Here is a 23,622-nt window from a genome sequence, read left to right on the forward strand (position 1 = left end):
GACTAATGATGCAGGACAAGAGGAGTTCAACAGGTTCTATGTATGCTTCCATGCGATTAAAAAAACTTGGATAGAGTCTTGTAGGCCATTGATAGGAGTAGATGGAACTTTTATAAAAGGGAAAGTTAAGGGGCAGTTGCTGGTTGCTTTAGGTAGAGATGCAAACAATCGGATATATCCAATAGCCTGGGGATGTGTACAAGTAGAAAACATAGATAATTGGGTGTGGTTTGTTGAAAACCTGAAGTCTGACTTGGGACTGATGGATGGTGATGGTTATATCATTGTTTCTGATCGCCAAAAGGTATTAACCATTCTGATTTTGAGTTTAGTTATTCATGTTGTTGTTGTGGCCACACAAAGTGCTTAATAACCTCTTGTTTGTATTTTGCAGGGTCTAATCCGAGCTGTGGAGCTAGAGCTGCCAAAGGCTGAACATAGAATGTGTGTCAGACACATCTATGGAAACTTGAAGAAAAACCATGGCAAAGATAAAGAGATGAAGATGTATGTTTGGGATTTGGCATGGAGCTACAATGAGAGTGCTTATGAAGCAAACCTGACAAGACTTTACAACTATAATGTGGCTGTCTGGCGTGATGTTGTCAAGTCAAAACCAAGAACTTGGTGTAGGGCGTTTTACAAGCAAGGAAACTTCTGTGAAGATGTTGAGAATAACTCAACTGAGTCATTCAACAACTCAATTGTGAAAGCTAGGGACAAACCGTTTGTGCCAATGCTTGAGACCATCAGGAGACTTGCAATGGTCAGGATTGCCACAAGAGCTGCTGAATCTCATGAGCACAAAGGGAGATGCACACCATATGTTAGTAAGTTTCTTGCCAAAGAATTTGAGAAAGCTTCAGAGATGACTATAAGAAGAAGCACTAATGACATGTATGAAGCTACCAGAGGATTAGATACTCATAGAATAAGCTTGACTGAGAGGACATGCACTTGTCAGAAATGGCAAATCTGTGGCATTCCTTGTGAGCATGTTTATGGAGTCCTGCTAGACAAAAAGCTTGAAGTTGAGGACTATGTGTGTCACTGGTTTAGGACACCTATGTGGAAGAAGAATTACACAGACGGCATATTTCCACAGAGAGGACCAGCTTATTGGCCTTCAACAGAGCACCCTAATGTGCATGTACCACCACCACCACCGCAGCCTGGGAGAAAGAAAGGAAAGGAGAGTAAGAAGGATAAGAAGAGGAAAAAGGGAAAGTATGAATCTCCTACCAAGAAGGCACCAAAACAGATGAAAAGGGTAATGCACTGTGGTGTTTGTGGTGCAGCTGGCCACAACTCAAGGTTTCACAGGAAGAAGTCTTCTGCACAGGTTAGCAACATAATAGTTAGTTATATGCACTGTCATTTGCTCTGTTTTATAGTTAGTTACTGACTCCTGTTTTGTCTTATAATGTGTCTTAGACCTTTGAAGGAGTGTCTGCAGCAGTCCCTGCCATTCAAGGCACTCAAGGCAGTCAACTGGAATCGTCTCAAGGAGTTGTGATGTCTCAAGGATGAAGGATTGGCTTCATTGGAAATATTAGAGAATTAGGTGTTAGATGGGTTTAGTTTTTGTTTTCCATCTGATTTAGACTTAACGGCTATGTAACTTTTGTTCTCCATCTGATTTAGACTTTTCGGCTTTGTAATTTTTGTTCTCAGACATGCTTGAACCAGTTTAATCATTTAAGGATTTTGTTGTTCTCAGTTTTGTCCAATTTTTTCCTCAGAAATTTTTGTTCTCCATCTGATTTAGACATAACAAAACAACAACAAATGTGCCCAACAAGCAAAAGACTCCAAATTTCGTTTTCATTACACAAACATGATCATGCTTGATACAAACAGACAACAAGCACAACAATTCCAAGACAAGAAAACAACAACAAAAACAGAGACCTACCAACAACAACAACAAACCACACCCAATCGTCTCAACCTATCACTTTACTCAAACCAAGCATGCGCATACAACCTACAATGACAGCAATCGACATTTTCTTCATGCTTGATTTGGATTCCAAGAGTTCTTCTTCAACCCTCTCCAAAATCTCTTCCTCTATCTTCAATTGCATCCTCTCAAAAACCATCTTCTGCTGATCCATAGTCGCTGTTGTAATCTGGGACATGCTTTGTTCAAGTGCAGCAGTTCTTACAGACAATCTCTCTATCTCATCTAACAATGCTTCGTCAACCCACTTGAAAGTGTGGTTATCATCGATAAGCTACAGAGAACAGAGAAATCAACTCAAAATTTGATACAAACAATCCAAATCTCAATCACATTACCTTATGCGATGCAGCGTAAGCACAACGATAGTAACGGCGGTACGGATTGGCAGTGGACTTTGAAATGATCGCCGAGATACTAGCACCACACCAACACATCTTTGGCACACCCGCAATTCTTCTTCTTTGTCCGACATTTGATGCTCCACTCGTAGCTCCGGATGAATTGCTCATATTCGAGCTCAGTACTATGTTTAAAATTGAAATCGAAGCTGATGAAGAGGAAAAATCGAAACTAGGGTTCTTAGGTTCTTAGAATTAGGGATTCTGGGAATTGTGGATTTTGAGAATTGGGGGTTTTAAATTCTCGGGTTGTAATCGGGTTGTAATCGGGTTGGTTTATGGGTAAATCCGGTTTATTTTCTTTGTTACGCGGTTAATGGTGGTTTGGGTACAGTAAACCAAGTATAAACCACGAAAATCAAAATTTTGGAGATGGCGGTCTTGAAGTTTTGATTTGGGGGGACACATGAGTGTAACTTTTAATCTGTGTGGACAGCGATCGAGATCCGAATTCGGTGTAGTTGTGATACTATGTGAAACTTACTAGGGGGACACAGATCGTTTTCCCTAAAATAATCAATGTGCTTACCAATAAATGTAATATATATTCAAAAAGAGTTTGGCCAAACAAGATTACAAAAGCTAAAGTATAAAGAGAAATCCTGTTGTTAACAACTAAAAAGAAATTTATAAGCTTAATGAAGATCCAAAAATTAAATAATAGTATAAACGAAGAGCATGGTTAATTAGCCAGTTTTTAATTTTTTCCTATCACTTTTATATAAACGTGTTTTACTTTTAACGAGTAATATTGTTAATTTGGTTTGTCACTGTTGTATTTTCGGTGTTTGCTAAGTAATACTCTCTCCGTTTCGTTTTAGTTGTTGTTTTAGGACTTAAATTTTGTTTCGTAATAGTTGTCGTTTTAGGTTTTCAATGCAAATGTTTGGTAAATTTCCAGTATTAACTCTATTGTTTTAATGTTTTGGCCAATGAAAAAATTTATAAGATATATTAATAAAGGGTAAAACAAAAAATTTAATATTTTTCTTAATTTATGTGAAAAAACTTAAACGACAACTAAAAGGAAACGGAGGGAGTACTCCTTTTGTTTTTTGAGTGTTTTTCTTCTTTTTAAAAAATTGATTTTTAGACTCTAATTAATACATTTCCTTTTGCTAGGTAATTAATGACAAGTAGATAACTACATCTTATTGGTCTATTATTAAAATGGTTTTCATAATATATAATATAATTAATAAAAGTTTTTTGAATATAGGGTTATTTGTAAAATAAATAATCATAAAAAGTTAACATTAAATATTTTTTTAATATGTCTGATAAACTTAGAATATCAATCTATTAAAAACGGAAGGAATAATTCTTACCGCTTTTACTAAAAAAAATAGATAAAAATAATTCTAGCTCCTTTTTTTAAGCTTAGCTATTCAGCAAATTAAATTAGACGACAAATAATAGCTCTTCATCAGAATTATTATCAAAAGTATAATTATGATAAAAAAAATCTTACGTAATTGAATATATATTCTTAAATATAATAACAAAAGTACATTATATGATATTTAATCTCGCTTGTTGTCTTTACTAAACAATAAATGTCTCTAACAATGATAAGATTGTTTTTTACTTGAAAGGTCACCAAGAAATAAAACGGGAAAAATGTCATTTAATTTCTCAACTTTTAAATTGTGGTCATTTGAGACATCAACTTTATGTGTGGCTATTTTAAACATGAACTAAACGTTGACTAACGTTGGAGACATAAAAATTCGTTGACCAGGCCAAAATTAGACATGTCGTTATTAGTCATTAACGGAACTTCTAACGGGCGTTATCAACCCTAACGATTCTGTTAGTCAACTTTCAAATTGTGGCTATTTTAAACATCAACTTCATATGTGGTCATTTAAAACATGAACTAAACGTTGACTAACATTTGAGACATGAGAATTCGTTGACTAGACCAAAATAGACATGCTGTCATAAGTCGCTAAAAGAACCTATAACATCCGTTAACGACTCTGTTAGTATGCCCGAAACGATTTTGTTTTGAGGATAATCGAGAAGGAAATCAGGATTTTTTCCAAATAAAAACCCCAAATCCTCAAATCTATTTCTACAATAGTCCAAGCAAGACGAACAATCCTATTATCTCCATCTCTTTCAACTGCAGCTAGAAAGTGACCTTTTATTTTCCGATTCGAAAAAGCTTCATTTAGCTCTATGATGGGTCTACAAGTTTGCTTCCAAGATTTCTTTTAAGATTAAAAACATATATATAAACGAAAAATTTATATTTGCTTCCAATTACTGGCTCTGCGATTGTCTCTATATCAAACTATGTTCTTGGATTTTGCTTTAAAACAAACTTTTTGATTTAGAGATTTCATTTCGGAAAAATCATGATTTCTTCTAGAGTATCGTCAAAACGACGTCCTTTTTGGGCATACTAACAGAGTTGTTAACAAGTAATAACGGATGGTATAGGTTATTTTAACGACTAATGACGTTATGTCTATTTTGGTCTGGTCAACGAATTCTCATGTCTCAAATGTTAGTCATCGTTTAGTTCGTGTTTTAAATGGCCACATATGAAGTTAATGTTTAAAATGACCACAATTTGAAAGTTGACTAACAGAATCGTTAAGGGTAATAATGGCCGTTAGAGGTTCCGTCAACGACTGATATCGGCATGTCTATTTTGGCCTAGTCAACGAATTTTTATGTCTCAAACGTTAATCAACGTTTAGTTCATATTTTAAATGGCTATATATGAAATTGATGACTCAAAAGGCTACAATTTGAAAGTTGGGAGATTGACATTTTTCTCGAAATAAAACTCTAACTACTACCATTCGTCTCTTCGGCCAATTTTTTTTTCGAAATAAGAAAATCCAATCGTCTTTTCATAGAATTTTAAGCTCAGCGAGTAAAAAATTAAAATATAGGAATATCCACTCATTATTTAAAGGATGGAGAGCTATAAAAGAGAGCATTTTTTTGTCCTGGGTTTCTATTTCAATATTGGAAGTTTAGAGACTCATAATAGCTACCAATAACTTTGTCCGTTTGTCGTGATAATATATCATTTTCTTTACGTCGTTTTGGTAACTTAATTATAGCATTTTCGTTTTCGATTTTGACAAAAGTGCTTACGTTATGACATATTGTCATTTATCATAAGACATATCTAACGGTGCGTAATTTCAGGCATTTGTTTCCATCTTACCATACGTAATTACATTATATGATAATAATATCATACACACACATAAATATATATATATATATATATATTTGATATATGATAATAATATATATATATATATATGTATATATATCATACTTTCTTATGTCTGGTTACAAAATCTAGATGATTTGTCACGTTGGTTGAAAGAATTTTTTTATATTATGCGTATGATTAAGGAACGATGTGGGTCGTTTAAACATGTACTATATGTATTACAACCATATCGTATGACTAAAAGTGTCCAGTAATTAGCAGACAAATTATTGTCTTTTTGGTCAAGATTGACTTGTCTACAATTCAATACGTACCATAATATCTATATATACATTTTTGGATGACTTTTAGTAAATAAATCCTGGAGTTGGAATGTATTTACGGATGAATGCTATTGACATTAATTATTTAAATTTGAAAAATATTAATTAAAGATATTACCAACACGATTTCGAGAATCATAAATTCATATCTTCCTTAATTTTCTGAGTCATTAATGTGATAATCTTTAAGAAATATTTCTCTCTAAAAAAAAAATCCACATTAATGAAGGCATTAAAATCGACACTAACAATTAAATTATTTAGATATTCAATTATTTTAAGATTCTTATATCTTATTTGATATTTTTTTTTAATATCTCATTCTTTAATTACTGCGTTTAGAATTTATTGGTTGTTACCTATTTTTTGGTGAAATTTATTGGTTGTTACTTAATAAGTAATTATGGTGCGTTTATTTTAGTTAATATCTAATTTAAAGGATTTGTTTTCTTTATTATTAATAAACGAATAACATGTATAGAAATAAAAGATTTTTCTTGCGACTCCATAATAAAAATATTAAACTCTTTTTTTCTACATTTCTTACACATAATATCCTCTTATTCAATAACAAAAAATATATATTGCATATTTTTAAAAATATTTATAATATTTAAATTATATAAAAAGTTTGTAATATTAATATTATTTCAACTCTATACAAATTTAATATATATGTATATATATCTTATGGGAACCATTTAAAAGAAATTTTTAAATTGACTTGAATTATATAGCTTTTAAATAAAAGTATTATTAAAAAGAAAAATAACTAAATGATGTTTAATTTCACGGGACGGGTAATATGATGGGACGGGTAATATGATGGGACGGGTTTGGGTTGATATTTATAAAAGATAGTATACCACGGGTGAAATCCTAAAATTAACAATCAAAATAATCTATCAAACAAATTACATTTTGATTTTTTTAAGAAAATATAGCCCCGCGGTGTACCGCGGGTTAAAATCTAGTTATGTAATTATGATAAACTGTAACAATCAGACAAATCATAAGATAACATGTAAATTCTAAGAATCAAATGAGACGATCTTGATATATACTGTATTATATAACCGGTCCATCTCTATGCTATATTAATATTCAATTCGATGTCCCGTACGCGGTTTATCAAAAATTAACCCTAGTTGATTATAAAACATTTATTTTTGTATTTGACAGAGGACAGCTATTATTGTAGGACCATTGCAATACAATTTCGCATTCACATATATTTCATGTCGTTTTTGGACATTCCAAGATAATATGTTTAGTTTGACAGTATTTAGAATAGGTCCAATATTGAGCATGAGTGCATGACCTTCTTGAGTGAGCATTTTCTGCAAGACGATTATATATTAAATATAATATATTTAACTATATACTTGTAGGGTAATTTTTTTTTTCTGGTGTACGTGATAATGTTTAGTAAGCTCATATAGATTGATTGATTATAATCATTATATGATAAATAGATAATAATGGGTCCGAAATTTGCAGTATTTGAAGCGGTGCGGTTATTATTTTGGTCACTGTGGGTTACTAAGATACAACATCACTAGTAAATAAGATTGGACCTGAATATTTTTGGAAGCACATGATCCACTAGTCTTTTACGTTTTTTAAATGTGATTCCGTCTAATACATCATTTTAAAATGATATAAAACGTGAAGAACAAAAAATATCTTTTGCTTTAATTTTCTATATTTAGACTTATTACTAAATTTAAAACTATTCATTTATTAAATTAATAGTCGGTTTTTGGTATTTATTTTTTACTTTTTTATTTAATTTAAATTACCATTGTTCTATTAAATTCGCTATTAAATAAATTAGTTATTTAACTATTAAAACTATTCATTTATCAAATTAATAGTCGGTTTTTGGTATTTATTTTTTACTTTTTTATTTAATTTAAATTACCATTGTTCTATTAAATTCGCTATTAAATAAATTAGTTATTTAAATATTCAATTCGTCACATTCAAAAAGTACATACAATTTCACATGAGACACAACTCCCTTCCGATATGTAAATAGTTGCAAGTAGGAAACAACGTAACTAAAAGTCTGACTGGTAGGCATTTTTTGAAGAAAAGATATGAGTATAATTTAATTATTCTGAATTCATACGTGTATTCACCGGTTAGAAGAAAATGAGAATAAATTTTATTTTTTACGGAAAAGTCAAAAAACAGAGTAAAACAAGAAAATTTTATCCCTTTTCAAAATAGCACTTCTTTTCTAAAATAACGTTTTCTTCTCTCTTTATTCTTATATAATTTTACTCATTTTTTCTTCTGTTTTTACCCGTCAGATCCTAAGATATTACCATTATCTTGTGGGAATATCGGGTATGACTGGTCACTCTTAATAGAAGAAATGAAAAAGGGAGAATTTTTTATTTTCTTGACTGGTCACCCTTAATAAAAGAAAACATCAAAAAGTAACTAAATGAGAGGAATTCTTCCTTCCTCAAAATTAATAGAATTCATTTTTCTTCTTGATGTGACATTTCTTTTTTTTATTTTTTCTTTTCATTTTTTTCTAACTTTTTAACCAGTCACAATCATAACCATCATAAATTTCTGATGGCTAATTAAAATATGTTTTGTTAGGGAAAATAATAGAAGAGAAATCAGAATACTAAGGTCTAAGGAGATCTATTTCTCATGCAAGTTGACCCACAAAAATATAACCAGAATCTAACTAATTTGATAAGACTAGTTAAAGTCTAGTGGATGGAGTGGCTCGAGGAGTGACGTTGGTTTGTTACGAACTTTCCAGAATTATGATTATTATTATTTCCTCACCTAAGAAACTGTATCTTTATTTTAAAACAACAATTATCATTAGAATAAATGACAATATGACAAAAAGCTTGGTCGATGGCCCCTTCGTCTGCAAGATCATCTGATCATGTTTTCGATATGTTTTCGATAGACCTTTAAAATATGACTATTTTTTAATACGAAATGACTATGCAAACTTTGGATTAAATCTAAGTAATCAGTTATTACTGAAGATAAGTGAACAACAATTATTTGGTTTACTAAATAAGTGAGGGTTGGTCTACTAATGAATATCATGTTTTTCAAATGGAAATTGAACTTGAACTTTTAGTTCGATTTTCACTTGGGAGATGGCTATTTACTTACCATGAGAAATGCATGCATGGATTTCGGCGGAAACTTTTTATTAACTTTGATACCACAAAAAATAAAAATAAAATAACATAAGAAAGCAGTTATCTTAGTGATATGATCATTCACATGTGTAAATAGTACCTATTACGAACCCTATATATTATACATTTGTTATGTTTGTTTCGTCAGTTTCTTTTGTTAATTTTCATTGTTACTATTTGGAACAATATAGCCAACGTACGTAGAGAAAGAGTGCATCGGGATCCAATAAGAAACCATGTGATGGTTATCTCGCTCAATTACTTTTGCGTAATTAGCTACACGAGAAAACCAATACATCAACTGAATTAAGGAAATTGATAAAACGATAGTTGAGAGACTTATGAGTCTAAGACCAGTCAAAGCCTACATAAGTCAGACCAAAATTTGTGTTTTACCGACTTATGTCGGATAAGACTAAATTGACAATAATGTCCTTTTGTGTATATCTCTTTTGAAAAACTGTAAATCCAGCTGTGAATGTTGCGGGCACAAAGCGGCCGGGCAGATACACTAAGGAAGTGTCAATTCGAACATTTAATTCACATTAACATTAACGTAAAATCGTAAATAACTTTAATTAGTTTTTGTGTATTATGAAATAATTTTAAAATAAAACTATTTTTTATTAGGTACGGGTCCAAGGCATTCACCAAAAAAAAAGGTACGGGTCCAAGGCTCGGGGTGATCACCAAGATCATGGGTCTAAATGGTAACCGAAGAATCTGGCTGAATCCGGCTGAATTGCTGAATCTGGCTGAATTTTTAGTGATTTTCAACTGAATCTGGCTGAATTTTTACACTTTCAAATGGTAACCGCTGAATCTAGCTGAATTTTTTGTGATTTTTAGTAGTATCTATCACAATAATTAAAACTTTAACTGAAACATATCATCAAATACTTATGAATATTAATAGAATAATTAAAAAAATATCTAAATAAACTAGATATATAAAATTATCCAATGGTCTAATTAACTATTATACTAATAAATAAATACTCAATTATCTAAAATTAATACTAATATAAATAATATATTGGTTAGCAAAATTGAGTTATTCTTTTATATTTAATTTTTGAACTATGAAAAATATGTAAATAATTAATGAAAAGCTTTGTAAACCATTATTGAAAACTTGATTTCAAAAATTAACATGATAATAAAATATAAATTATCTAATTATTTTTTCTATTGTTTTCTAGTATTTTAATCAATAATATGATCAGGCTGATTAAGAAAATTATTAATTTTTTTTGATATTTTAGTAATATTTTAGTATGAGTTACGTTGTTTTGTGAAGTTTTAAAATTTTATTTTAAATTATCTAAAAATTATTAAAATTATCACAAATTATCTATAGTTATCCGAACATGAATTCGTCTCATTTCTATTCTGGTAGTGATATATTATGCATATGAATTATTCATATATCGTATATGTATAATTTAACTTATTTTAAAATATAAATTTGTTGTATAATTTTTGATATCCAAAATATTTTAATTCAATTTAAGTACTCGTTATTATCCGAATTTTTATAAGAAATGAATATATCTATGTATCTGTTGGTGTTGAAAAAACTGATGAATCTGGCTGAATTTAGTTTTATGCAAATGGTGACTGCAGAATTGCTGAATCTGACTGAATCCGGCTGAATGTTTTTATTATGTTACCATTTGGAGCCCATATGCATGTTGCCTAGCCTATCTATATCATATATCCTGAAACAACTTACGAATCATTTCTATACGTTTAGGTTCATGCATATATACCAAAATATGTCACTATACGGATATATGGATACGACGGATAGATAACACAATCCAAAACAAGAGCATACGATAGATAAATCAAAAACCTTTTTTTTTTGCATGAATACATGAGATTCGGTTTCTATTGATGTAATTATGGTTGTGTGTAATTTTCGTTGTATGCATCTTGATTATTATTTTTGGTGTTTGCGTTTAAGTTAGCATGTTTTTATTAGTGTTGGTTAGTATTTCAAGTAAAAAGAAAATATCTTAGTGTTTTTTTTTTTATCAAATGTTGTTTACAACCTTTCAAAAGCAAACATGAAAAATAGAAAAGAAATTTGTTTCTGTTTTGGATATGTGTTGAACATTTTCTAAATATTTTTGATAAAATTATGATGTAGTTTCTTAAAACGTGAACATTCTTTTCATTTTAAGAAATTAATCCCAAATATTTCCAAATTAATACGTTTAGTGGTAGATTTATTGTAAAAACCAATATTTTCATTAAAGATTTCAGATAAGACCGGATGTTTGAAGAATTAATACGATCGAGCTTTCGTCAAATATTTTGGTAGGCATTATAGTATAATTTAAGCGAATATATAATAGACATATATAAAAGTGTAAATAAGGAGTATGTGTAAGAGTGCATTATGATAAGGGGGAATGGTGGACGATAATTAAGAGTGCTTGAAATGACGTTTCATACAGAATCACGATGTTTGTGGCAGGAACAATCAGAGATCTGCTATATAAGAAAATCAGAGATTTGTATTAACTTTTTTTTCGTATATATATACACTAAAATATCTACTAGTGATTATCTACTCAAATTTCTTTTATTTGGAAAAACAAAGTTTGTCTATCAAATTGCTTGATCCGCTGGTCCAGTTGTGAATATGTTAACACAAAGAAAAAATAATTTGCGTTCGGAAAGATTTGTGTAATCCGGAAAAAAAAAAAAGTTTGGTATAAATTAGTATATATTTGGAGAATATACTGTATATTTTTAAGAACATCGCATAAGAAGAAACTGTGTGCATAAATAAGAGTGTGAATTGGACTTTGTTAAGGTTTTTTTTTTTAATGTTATTTGAGAGAGAAGAAGAAAATAGTCAAAGGAACAAGATGGGACTACTGCTTGCAGTTGCAGGCTTCTTGTTTTGGTGCCTCTTGGCTCTAATTCGGAGCTTCCCTCGTCTTCATATTCCACAGTCATATTATTGTACTCCAAATATTATTTGTCTTCTTAACGTTTGATTTAGCTCACATCATTTATGGATTATATAGATTTAATTGTTAGCAAATGCAGTAGTAGTCTCTAAATTTTTTTACAATGTTTTGCTTTATCCTATAATCTAAGTGCTAAATTAAGTAACTATACATCTCTCTATTTTTTAAAATATCATTTCATTTATTAACTTTTTACCTCTTTTTTTCTGCATCATGCGTTTATCTCATAATCACTTAATAAAAGTGAATATATCATCAAAGAAAATACTTTTTAGAATAATGATTGTCCTGGCAGTTCCTCAAATGCCAAGACATAAATATAGTGCATTATGTACAGATATACATATATTTCGACTTGTCTTTCGTTATGGATGATAAAAGAGAAAGACATGGAGCGATGTCTCCTGAGTACTGACGATAAGAATTGAAGTAATAACATATAAATATATATCATCGTCCTCAATTCGTGACTCTCGTCTTGTCAAATCAAAGCCCATTCCATTATCATGATCATATCATAAATCATTATAATCATCCATCCACACACATCCACTCCACGCATGCATGCATGTCTTAGATAGCATGAGCATAATAAAATGACAGACGACGACACAAGTAACCTCAGTACCGTTTCTCTCGTGAAAATGTTTGTCTTCTTTTGGTCCCTAATTTCTATTACATGTCGTAACCATGTTTTGTAAAACCTTGGTCTAACAGTTGGAGAGATTTACGGGAAATCTTGATCGACATTAATTACCGTTTTTAACTCTGCTTAATTAAACCTTGATGTAGGGTAAGATCCTACATCGTAGATTATTTATAATAAACCTTGTTTTTAAATTAGTAAAGACCTTTTATTAGTACTATTATATACGTGTGTGTCTTATTCTTAATGAACCGTAATTAAGCACTTGAACAACAACGTCGACAACCAAAGATTCTGTCAAATGTATATATATATATATACACGAGTATATGTATACTTTACATTTAAGCATATTATATTATATGTACACGAATAAATACGACGATATGTGTGAAAATTCTATAAAGAAAATATCAATCTTCATGAAACATAGGGAGCATCATGAATAAATTACTTATGAAACAAATCAGTCATTCAATTAAAAAACTATAGTAGTTAAATAATGCTAGAAACCTAGAACTAAGAGTTCAATGGGTCTTACTCATATGGGCTTTTATTGGGCTTTATGGGCCTAAACGATTACACTACATTATTGATCCATGAAACACAATTCTTCTTACTGCTGTTGCAAATTTGTGTCTTTCTCGGCTCGAATCTGATGATCTTGTCGTTTAAAAAGCAATGGAGCTTTGTTCTTCATCTTCTTCTCTTTGGCGTTTATGGGCAATACCGTTCGTCTTCGAAGACCAATCAACTATACCAACCGATTCTCTTCGGGTTCTCAGTTTCCGACTGGAATTCAATTCTATGATAGTTGATTCGATCACCAAGTTCGTCGACACTACATTGTTCTTGCCACGCTTGAGCAGCTCGGTGTTTTGAAGTAAAGCTCAAACCTATCTCAAGCGTCATTGATTCAGGCAGTGAGGAAGAGGTTGAATTAAGAACAAGTTCCATCTTTTACTGAGATAAATGGTAATTTTTTTCTATCTAGAACTCTAGAAGTGCTTAGTTAGTGGTTAGAAGAAGGAATCTAGTGTAAAGTTTTTGGCTTTAAAGCTTGAATGGATCATAGATTCTACTTATTATATGCCTAGTTTTGTAATTTAAGGATGTGATATAAAAATTAAGCTATTTTGATACCAAAGTGAATGCTTTTACTCAGATAATGGTGCAAAGTTAAGCCTTTTGCGTGCCTTGTGGTTTCTTGAGTTGCTTTTTATGGAACACACAGTTGTTGTTTTTTTATTGGAACATATGCTTTGATTATACAGTCTTGGTATTAGCTTCTACATCTTTGTTTTGTTTTTGTAGAAGCTAAGAGGAAGAACTTGGATTTTTTGTAATTGGAAGTTTTCCATCATATGTGCTCTTCATAACGTCTGGTTTCCTCACTATCCGAGGTCCTGCTGGAACCTTTCGAGTCTTTGGCCGAATATCCTGCGTGAACATAAGAAAATCATTTGATGTTTGGCGTCTTCCATTGTGAAGTAATTCTTTGTGATTGTCAATTCAAACCTGATCAAAGATGGTAGTGGGTATTGCAAGTGTAGCTACGGCATTTGGAGAATCTACTATACCAGATATTCTTCCTTCGCATGGACAGCATGAGAGTAAGAGGTATACCTGTTCACACCATAGTTTCTTGATCAAATTTATCTCTAGTTTTAATGCTTGTGATCAATTAGGTTCTGTGAGAAACATCTTGTTGCGGAGATCAGTACCTGTTCTTTTGAGTAACCGAATTTGAAGAGATAGTCTATGGCATTGAGAACTGCTCGTTTGTAAGCAACTGTTGCATCTAGGTACTGTTGTCTTCCTCTCTCATCGACACTGATACCTTCGAAGACCAGCCACTCTGAGAATCTCGGTTCCACTGGCCCTATCTCAAAGATCGGGTTTACGTGGAGAGGGGTAGGTCCCATTGGTGTAAGGTACTCCTGCATCCCGTTTCTAATGATTTCACACCTATTAATGAGTCACATAGTGGTATCTGGTCAGAATTTCATAGTAACACTGCACAAAAACAAGGACATCTAAGAAAATCTTGTAGAGTATAATCACTAGAAAAACTGCAATTGGGAACTTATTTTCATACTTGAGTTCTAGAAATCCACTCATCTCGATGGCTCCACAGAATGAGATCTCACCATCACCTTGCGAGAAATGCATGTCACCGGTGCTTAGATTAGCCCCTTCTACAAACACTGGAAGATATATTTTAGAGCCTCTGCTTAGGTTTTTTATGTCACAGTTCCCTCCGTTTTCTCTTCCTGGTATTGTCCTTGCAGCTTCCTTTGAAACCCTTTCCCATTCTGGTGTTCCTTCTTCAATCTACAACATTAGGTAAGAATCCTTTAGAGTTCAGGGGTAACTACCATTTTATACAGTTCAAAAACTTTGTTATGGCATCAGCAAATATCGTTTTGGTATAGCTTACATTCCCTAGGAGGCATCCTTTACTTGTCGGTAGGTTAGCCAGTGGCCGCTGATGCACGACCTCACATAAAGTTAGGGACTCAAGACCACATTCTTCTAATTGTCTTTCCCTTTCATTCCATATTCTTAGGAGTTCTTTTGATGGTGCAGTGCCAATGATTCCTGGGTGTGTCAAACCCGGGAATCGTACTCCTGCCGAGCCATAGTGTGATGATATTAACATGAGAATAATCAATAGAACACCTCATAATAGGGAAAACTACATGGTTATGCTAGTCATTTCTTGAAAAAAGACATGGACATGTTGTGTTCTTACCAGGAATTTGAGGAGAGTAGGCATAAATCCCTTCAAAGTACCAAATAGCTTTAGTCGCACAAGGGAAATGGTCAGTCAAGAAACCGCCGCCATTCTCTCTATCAAACGAACCAGTGAATCCCCATTCATCTCCTGGAAGAGGACCTAAGTTGCATATCTCAACAGCAAGAAGATCACCTGGCTTAGCTGCAACACCATCCTCATCCACAACTTTGATCGGCCCACTCAGGTAATGAACCTGCATAATCACCAAGAAACTCTTACCTATGTGCAAGCCATCATGATTGGTTTACTCATGTTTCTCACTAAACCTCCTTACAGTAGAGAGGTCTATGCTCTTAATATCGCCAGCAGAGCCATCGTCTTTGACTGCACCCCCCGTCCAGTCAACCATTTCCACCCTAAACAACTCACCAGCCTTGACCTCTGCAACTGATGGTATCTCAGGATGCCATCTATTGTGCAGTGGCTGAGCCTGCTGCCACGGCCTCTTCTTCAAATCCACCTTCACCACCACTCGTGGACTTGCTGGAGCCATCAAACCGAACCAATAAGTACGGTATATTCTCTCTCTACTCACACTTTCTATGTTTATATATATATTTCACTCTTGGAATCATTGGTCTTGCAGATTCCTTATCCACAACTAAAGGACAGTAAAAGATCCCATCTTTCACCATCTCGTAGACTTTTCTATATCTAGACAAATGACTTTCATTCATCTTAGTATCTTACAAAGTGGATAATGCCGTAAGACACGTATGTCTCTTTGTCTGTGTGTGGCCATGCATATAGATGACAAGAAGTTGAAAATGACATTTTCTTGACTTATGTTCTGAATAGGGTCTCTATGTTTGGAGAGAGGAGGAGCTCACGAAGGAGGAATTTTACATTCGACTTATTAATTGCGCAGTTTTGCAATTCAATGAAAGCTATTTTCAGACAGAATCTGATGCATCACCCTAAAGAGTGCATATAAAGATTTACAGAATCTGATGCATCACCCTAAAGAGTGCATATAAAGATTTAGGACGCATTTCATTACCTTCCAATTTTTAGAGTTTCTTGATGTGGAATTTCCAACAAAGAAAAAGAAACCATTTCTCTCTTTATTTCAAAACATGTCTGATTAGTAAATTATACTGTCTAGATAGTTGCTTCTCTACATAAATGATTTCTAGTAGCTTGTCGAAGAACTTGGATTCTTTGTAATTGGAAGCTTTCCATCATATGTGCTCTTCAGTACATCTGGTTTCCTCACTATCCGAGGTCCTACTGGAACCTTCCGAGTCTTTGGCCGAATATCCTGCATTAACGTACATACAAAAGCAATTAACATCTTTGTCTTCCTATTTTTCAGTTGTTAACAAATTATTGAGTGACGAGGGTGAAGAACAGAGTAAACTTAAGAGGTTTCTACAGAAGCTTTTTTGTACTTAACCAAAGAACAGAGGAGCACAAATTCATACCTGATCAAAGATGGCTGTAGGTATTGCTAGTGTAGCAACGGCATTTGGAGAATCAACTATCCCAGATAGTCTTCCTTCACATGGACAACATGAGAGCAAGAGGTACACCTGTTCACATCATATTCTCTTGATCACTTCTGTCTTTCTAGTTTTAATTTATGGATATTTGGTTTATGATCAACTAGATTCTGGAAGAAACATCAAGCTACAAAGACAAGTACCTGTTCTTTTGAGTAACCAAATTTGAAGAGATAGTCTATGGCGTTGAGAACTGCCCGTTTGTAAGCAACTGTTGCATCCAGGTAATGTTGTCTCCCGCTCTCATCGACACTGATACCTTCGAAGACAAGCCATTCTGAGAATCTCGGTTCAACTGGCCCTATCTCAAAGATTGGGTTTACATGGAGCGGGGTCGGTCCCATTGGCGTAAGGTATTCTTGCATCCCATTCCTTATGATTTCACACCTATTAAGGAGTTACATAATGGTATCTGGTCAGAATTGTTTAATACGCTGCACACAAACAAAAACATCTGAGAATGCATAGTAGAGTAACTTATTTACATACTTGAGTTCTAGAAATCCACTCATCTCGATGGCCCCACAGAATGAGATCTCACCATCACCTTGCGAGAAATGCATGTCTCCTGTGCTTAGATTAGCCCCTTCTACAAACACTGGAAGATATATTTTAGAGCCTCTGCTTAGGTTTTTAATGTCACAGTTTCCTCCGTTTTCTCTTCCTGGTATCGTCCTCGCAGCCTCGTTTGCAATCCTTTCCCATTCCGGTGTTCCTTCTTCAATCTACAAGAGGATTATGTTAGAAACCCTGGGAAGTCAAGAGTTAAGCACCATTTTATACTCATCAACGCTTACGTTCCCTAGGAGGCATCCTTTAGCTGTTGGTAGGTTTGCCAATGGCCGTTGATGCACAACCTCACATAGTGTTGGGGACTTGAGACCACTTTCTTCTAATTGTCTTTCCCTTTCATTCCATATTCTCAGGAGTTCCATCGATGGCGCGGTGCCAATGACTCCTGGGTGTGTCAAACCCGGAAATCGTACTCCTGCCGTGATGTGATGATATTAGCATGTGAATAATCAACAGAACACCTCATAACAAGGAAAGCTACATGGTTATGCTACTAAAGTTGCTTGACAAAAGACATTGACATGTTGTCTTCTTACCAGGAATTTGAGGAGAGTAGGCATAGATCCCTTCAAAGTACCAAATAGCTTTGGTCGCACAAGGGAAATGGTCAGTCAAGAAACCGCCACCATTCTCTCTATCAAACGAACCAGTGAATCCCCATTCATCTCCTGGAAGAGGACCTAAGTTGCATATCTCAACAGCAAGAAGATCACCTGGCATAGCTGCAACACCATCCTCATCCACAACTCTAATCGGCCCACTTAGGTGATGAGTCTGTACAATCACCAAAAGTTGTTTTTCTTTCAAAGTAAATGAATTGTTTCATCGTTGATTTTTCACATGTTTCTTACAAAACCCACTTACAGTGGTTAGGTCTGCGTTCTTGATATCGCTTGCAGAGTCATTGTCTTTGACAACACCTCCCATACAATCAATCATTTCCACCCGGAAAAACTCACCAGCCTTGACCTCTGCTACTGGTGGTATCTCCGGATGCCATCTATTGTGCAGTGGCTGGTTCTGCTGCCATGGCTTCTTCTTCAAATCCACCTTCACCACTACTCTTGGACTCAGTGGAGCCATCAAACATCAAAACCCAATAAGTACAGTGGTCTCTCTATTCACGTTTTCTCTCTATATATCTCTTTTATTTTCTCTCTTTCTTTTGTCCTTGTTACAGTAAAAAGAGAGGTCATTCATTGGTTCTTGCAGATTCTTTATCTATCCACAACAAAAAGACAGTAAAAAAGATTGCAGATTTCACTATAAACGTAAGACTTTTCCTCTTTTTCTAAAACTGTTACTTTGTTTTTTTCTTAACCAAGTGGATAGTATCCAGAGACACGTGTCTCCGTCTATGTGTGGCAATGCATGCAGGACAAAAAGTTGAAAATGACGTTTTCTTGACTTATGTTATGAAAAAGAATCAGAGAGTCGTAAGCTCAGGTGATCGGAGGAAACTCCGGGGAGCCAACTCTTGTGGAGCGGCAATTCTTGCTTCCGTGGCTTCTTCATCTTCTGGAGGTCAACCATTAAAACACTCTTTGATCCCTACTTCCACATTCTTGCTGGAACAGAGGAGATGCTCCTGAATAAGCATCAGACAGATTTTGTCCAAAAAATCTTATCGAATCTTCATTTTGACTTAATTTAATTTTTACGTGGTTGTGGCTTTACATGCTTGGCGTCATCAAGTTTTATTTTGGTGTTTATCAAAAAAAAAAAAAAAAGAGTTTTATTGTGGGGGATAATATCACATTTTGTTAATTTATTTATTGAATGAAAGGTGTTTTATTATTGGTCCTATTCACATCTAAAATGGCATAACAAAAAAAAATTGCAATTTGGCATGGTTGATAGAGGATTAAAGATGATATGATGTCATATAATACAAAATAGTACGAGGAGAAATGGTGGTGATATTGTTTGGATTCCGGAGTCTCGTAAATTAATGTTATTAGTTTTAAAATTATGAGATTAGTCTTTAAATTTCTGTGAAATACGAAAATCTAACTATGATCATATATTGCCAATATTTAATAAAATATTATGATAATTTTATAACTTTGCATGTTACATTCCAGCGAGTTAAACTGTACGGAAGACAAAACTAAAGGCTGGTTTGGATAAGTATGCAACGTCAGAACCGACAGCAACAGTAGTATAAAACTGTTCAAAATGTTTTGTTTAATTAATCGTAAAGAAGAAAGCTAAGATACACTTCCACATTTTCTTCCTGACCAGTAGAAAAATATATACATGTAGTAGTAGTTGATGGTCATGTTGTTCTCATTGATAATTTTCTTCGAATTTTGAATTTTCTGCAATGACTATATCAATTATGAAATCGTGATTTAAGTTAATTAATCAGTCCATTATTCCACAAAGTTCTACTTTTTTTTTTTTTTCGTATGGTCTACATTTGTGTTTCGTTTTATAGTGCTTCTATTCAAAATATCAACCAAATACTTTGAACTAGTGTCACCAGTAGTCCATTAAATTATGATTCGCTTTGCAGGTAAAAATATCGCATATATAAAATAATAAATGTAATAATTTAAGTAGTAGTTTGAGACCTATTCCGACAAAGTGTGGGAGATGATGTGAGCTAAAAATTTCTCTAATTAGGTCAGAAGTTTTGGAAAATTCGCCATTGAGAAATTTGCATAAGCAAAGCACTTTTCCATCTGTATTTTCTCTACACCGTAGATAAATCAATGTATTTCAAATTAGAAAAAAAAGAATTATACTACATACGTTCGAGAAAGAGAGGGGCACACCGGCACACGCATAGAGAAGATCAGAAGAAACCTTTGAATATAGCGAAGGGCCAATAACGGCTTTTGTAGTTCCAAGAGATTGCAAATACTTATGTTGTGTCGTAGGTACGTAGAGTCAAACACGCTTATTTATAATAAGTTAAGAGTCTTTTTTGTACTATATCAATTCTGATTTATACATATGGAGACACATGCGTTTGTGGAAGACGACGAGGTCATGACTCATGAACACCACGTTTCTCTCTAATTGTTTATTGATAAACATTTTACATGTCCAAAGTGATTGGAGGAATGTGAAAGTACATTGATGCAAGTTCCACCATTGGGAAATGTAGATATAGCTCATGTATGCCCCTCTAGAACGTCGTTAACACTTTGTTTGTAATCGTCATGTGATTTTTTTTTTGTTGTAAATTTGTAATTATGTGTATATCATAACGCCCCATTAATCATTAGATATTTCGTGTAATGTGTTACATTATCGTATTCTAATGAAAGTTTTTGATAGTTCATTTCATTTGAAGTGAACTACTTATTTATTTTTGGTAAACTCATTTGAAGTGAACTATTGAGATATAAAACTGTGATTTACTATTTGGTATTAGGGTGGTTTTATTGTGTGTCTGGCTACTAGAGAAAACTAGAAGAATATGTGGCAAGATACCCACAACACTTTGTCCTCTCTTTTTTTTTACTTTCTTTTAACAATTTGTCCTCTTGTGATTTGCTTATTGATTTCAGTATCTTTTTGTATCAATATTCAATAATGCCATCCAAATGATTAACCCTGAAAATATGAGATTCATTCACCCAAAGAATAGCATCATTAAGTAACACACAATAACTACCAATGAAGTATTTTTATTTTCTCTATAATAAAATCCGAAACATCACATAAAAATACAAACCACTTGAACCAATAATTTCCCCTAATCCACGTGCACCCCATCGTCTCCTGACGTAAGATTTGTCTATTAACTTATCAAATCCCAAATTCAGCTTTGTTTTCATTATAGTACTCTAATTGAAAAGAAGAGAGTACACATCTTAATATTTTTTCTTTAAAACAAGAAAGTAATAATAATATAAGAGGAGTCTGAGTCAGCGACAAGTGTTCGCGGAGAAACGGAAACGCTCTCTTTCTCTCTCTTCCTCCAATGCCAATACCTTTGGAATCCCTCCCTAACGCTGTCTTTTAGGGTATATAGTTCAAACCAACAACTTATACTCCCTCCATTTTATAATATAAGTCATTTTGAAGAAAAAATTTTGTTTCATAATATAAGTCGTTTTCAACATAAATTTTACAATTTCATTTTCAAGTTTTAAGTCCATTGAGATACAATAAGCCTTGCGAGTTTATAAATTCTAGACTCCTATTTTTTAACACTAGTCAAATAATCTTTTACCACTTTATATATTACTTTAATATTTAATAATTATTTATATTATGCAGTCTCTTTTATGATTGACTGAACTTTTTAAAAATATATATTCTTAATCTGCGTGTTTAAAGCTAAAACGACTTATATTATGAAACGGAGAGAGTATAAATTAACTCAAGTTTGAATTAGTGATCGCAAAACTAATCTATATTAGTATTTTAACTTTTCAAAATGTTATACCCTAACCGGCTAAATCCAAACTTGTTTTTTTTTTTTTTTTTGAAAACGAAATCCAAACTTGTTTTTAGTTTCTGTATTTCCCATAAGTTTCAAATATACACAAAGATTTTTAATTAGAATAATGGAAAAAAAAAGGACAAAGGAATAAAAAAGAAACACAAGTTGGCACACTCTCTTTATTATTATTCACTCGCCTCTATAAATCTCATTTTATCATCTCTCATCTTCTTAAAACTTGTTTTCTCTTTCTCTCTTCTTCATTCAATCAAATTAGATCAAAACCTATTTTCTTGCTCCCAAATTCGAAATAATCGACGCTTTTCTATACTTTTTTTTTTTAACAAGTAGAGTTTCCCAAAATATTGGATATCACTTCTCATATAATAAGTTTTCAAATTTCGGAAAAAAAATGAGTTGCAATGGATGTAGAGTTCTTCGAAAAGGTTGCAGCGAAACATGCATCCTTCGACCTTGCCTTCAATGGATCGAATCCGCAGAGTCACAAGGCCATGCCACTATCTTCGTCGCTAAATTCTTTGGCCGTGCCGGTCTCATGTCTTTCATCTCCGGCGTACCCGAAATCCAACGTCCAGGTACGACTTCTCTTTATCATCTACAGATCACTCACACGCACTATCTATCTTGAAATCGAAAAATATAACATGACTATGAGAGTACTAGTTAGGTTTATTTTTTAACCATTAGGTCACAAACTCTTTGATCTATAACAACGTTTAATGTTTTTGATTTGAAATTGATTTTTTTGGTTTTGGTTTGTTAAGCTTTGTTTCAGTCGTTGTTGTTTGAAGCGTGTGGGAGGACGGTGAATCCGGTTAACGGAGCGGTTGGTATGTTATGGACTGGGAACTGGCACGTGTGCCAAGCGGCGGTTGAGACTGTTCTTCGCGGCGGAACTTTGAGACCGATCTCAGATCTTCTTGAATCTCCGTCGTTGATGCTCTCCTCCGATGAGTCTTCCGAGATTTGGCATCAAGACGTTTCAAGAAACAAAAACCACCATTGTCGCTTCACCACCTCCAGATCTAAGACGGAGATGAAAGACTCTCTGGTTAACCGGAAACGATTCAAGTCCGATTCGGATCTTGATCTCCAAGTGAACGACGGTTTAACCCTAACCGCTCAGGCTGTACCGGTTCCTTTTCTTCCTCCGTCGACGTTTTGTAAGGCGGTTAACGGTGATCGTCCGGGGAGTCCATCGGAGGAATCTGTAACGACGTCGTGTTGGGAAAATGGTATGAGAGGAGATAATAAACAAAGAAGAAACAAAGGAGAGAAAAAGTTATTAAACCTTTTTGTTTAAAACCGACGACGCAAAACACTCAAAGATTTTGAGGCTCTTTTTTAGGGTTATCAGTTATGAGTGGGAATGGATATTTAGTTAAGCCGCATAGTTATTGGCTAGTTAATGATTTTCTCTATCGAGAAATACTGAAATATGATAAAATTTTGGGGTTATATATTTTGCCGATGAGAATAAATAATCTGTTGAGAATTGTTTCATTTCTTACATATGGTCTGTATTTTCATGTTTTTTTCCAAGTTTCGAAACTCATTTAAAGAAGGCATATCACACATAATGTATCTTGTACAATACTGTATTAAGAACTG

At 33.4% G+C, this 23,622-nt stretch overlaps 4 protein-coding genes and 2 long non-coding RNA genes across 8 annotated transcripts; 4 read left to right on the forward strand and 2 right to left on the reverse strand.

Annotated features, from left to right (window-relative positions):
- The first annotated feature begins 259 nt into the window (after positions 1–259).
- On the forward strand, positions 260–1,530 carry LOC110226105. Its single transcript, XM_021016720.1, has 4 exons — positions 260–304; positions 395–959; positions 1,089–1,342; positions 1,435–1,530. Exons 1-4 carry the CDS (start codon positions 263–265, stop codon positions 1,528–1,530), a joined length of 957 nt encoding a protein of 318 aa, XP_020872379.1. The 5' UTR covers positions 260–262.
- Positions 1,531–13,882: 12,352 nt separating this feature from the next.
- Positions 13,883–16,061, reverse strand: LOC110226250 (formamidase-like). 2 transcript variants are annotated; one of them, XM_021017184.1, is made up of 7 exons: positions 15,788–16,061; positions 15,469–15,706; positions 15,154–15,344; positions 14,812–15,047; positions 14,438–14,681; positions 14,232–14,339; positions 13,883–14,153 (listed from the first exon to the last, which is right to left on the reverse strand). In XM_021017184.1, exons 1-7 carry the CDS (start codon positions 16,004–16,006, stop codon positions 14,031–14,033), a joined length of 1,359 nt encoding a protein of 452 aa, XP_020872843.1. In that variant the 5' UTR covers positions 16,007–16,061; the 3' UTR covers positions 13,883–14,030. The 2 variants fall into 2 exon arrangements, with proteins under 2 accessions (XP_020872843.1, XP_020872842.1); XM_021017183.1 differs by having other exon boundaries at positions 15,154–15,365.
- Positions 15,932–16,449, forward strand: LOC110226253. Its single transcript, XR_002330324.1, has 3 exons — positions 15,932–16,022; positions 16,100–16,227; positions 16,312–16,449. It is a non-coding gene; the product is annotated as an uncharacterized LOC110226253 (long non-coding RNA).
- Positions 16,450–16,481: 32 nt separating this feature from the next.
- Positions 16,482–18,769, reverse strand: LOC9303013 (formamidase). Its single transcript, XM_021017185.1, has 7 exons — positions 18,453–18,769; positions 18,125–18,362; positions 17,813–18,003; positions 17,505–17,740; positions 17,159–17,402; positions 16,938–17,045; positions 16,482–16,774 (listed from the first exon to the last, which is right to left on the reverse strand). The coding sequence occupies exons 1-7, from the start codon at positions 18,669–18,671 to the stop codon at positions 16,646–16,648; spliced, it is 1,365 nt and encodes a 454-aa protein (XP_020872844.1). The 5' UTR covers positions 18,672–18,769; the 3' UTR covers positions 16,482–16,645.
- LOC110226252 lies at positions 18,605–19,385 on the forward strand. The gene is made up of 3 exons (XR_002330323.1): positions 18,605–18,691; positions 18,801–18,859; positions 18,966–19,385. It is a non-coding gene; the product is annotated as an uncharacterized LOC110226252 (long non-coding RNA).
- Positions 19,386–22,212: 2,827 nt separating this feature from the next.
- On the forward strand, positions 22,213–23,575 carry LOC9305054 (LOB domain-containing protein 39). 2 transcript variants are annotated; one of them, XM_021019890.1, is made up of 2 exons: positions 22,213–22,586; positions 22,776–23,575. In XM_021019890.1, exons 1-2 carry the CDS (start codon positions 22,403–22,405, stop codon positions 23,312–23,314), a joined length of 723 nt encoding a protein of 240 aa, XP_020875549.1. In that variant the 5' UTR covers positions 22,213–22,402; the 3' UTR covers positions 23,315–23,575. The 2 variants fall into 2 exon arrangements, with proteins under 2 accessions (XP_020875549.1, XP_020875550.1); XM_021019891.1 differs by having other exon boundaries at positions 22,495–22,586; positions 22,787–23,575.
- The last annotated feature ends 47 nt before the right edge of the window (positions 23,576–23,622 follow it).

This window comes from Arabidopsis lyrata (assembly GCF_000004255.2).
Source record: "Arabidopsis lyrata subsp. lyrata unplaced genomic scaffold ARALYscaffold_7, whole genome shotgun sequence".
Lineage (NCBI taxonomy): Eukaryota > Viridiplantae > Streptophyta > Magnoliopsida > Brassicales > Brassicaceae > Arabidopsis > Arabidopsis lyrata.

Coding starts and splice junctions, on each gene's coding strand:
- LOC110226105 (XM_021016720.1), top strand. CDS start 263: ATGGATGGTGATGGTTATATCATTGTTTCTGATCGCCAAAAG. Junction 305..394: donor TTGTTTCTGATCGCCAAAAG/GTATTAACCATT, acceptor TGTATTTTGCAG/GGTCTAATCCGAGCTGTGGA. Junction 960..1,088: donor GACTGAGAGGACATGCACTT/GTCAGAAATGGC, acceptor AGAATTACACAG/ACGGCATATTTCCACAGAGA.
- LOC110226250 (XM_021017183.1), bottom strand. CDS start 16,006: ATGGCTCCAGCAAGTCCACGAGTGGTGGTGAAGGTGGATTTGAAGAAG. Junction 15,048..15,153: donor AAGGATGCCTCCTAGGGAAT/GTAAGCTATACC, acceptor CTAATGTTGTAG/ATTGAAGAAGGAACACCAGA. Junction 14,340..14,437: donor TCGGTTACTCAAAAGAACAG/GTACTGATCTCC, acceptor TGGTGTGAACAG/GTATACCTCTTACTCTCATG.
- LOC9303013 (XM_021017185.1), bottom strand. CDS start 18,671: ATGGCTCCACTGAGTCCAAGAGTAGTGGTGAAGGTGGATTTGAAGAAG. Junction 18,004..18,124: donor CTACTCTCCTCAAATTCCTG/GTAAGAAGACAA, acceptor ACATCACGGCAG/GAGTACGATTTCCGGGTTTG. Junction 17,403..17,504: donor AGTGGATTTCTAGAACTCAA/GTATGTAAATAA, acceptor ACTCCTTAATAG/GTGTGAAATCATAAGGAATG.
- LOC9305054 (XM_021019890.1), top strand. CDS start 22,403: ATGAGTTGCAATGGATGTAGAGTTCTTCGAAAAGGTTGCAGCGAAACA. Junction 22,587..22,775: donor ACCCGAAATCCAACGTCCAG/GTACGACTTCTC, acceptor TGGTTTGTTAAG/CTTTGTTTCAGTCGTTGTTG.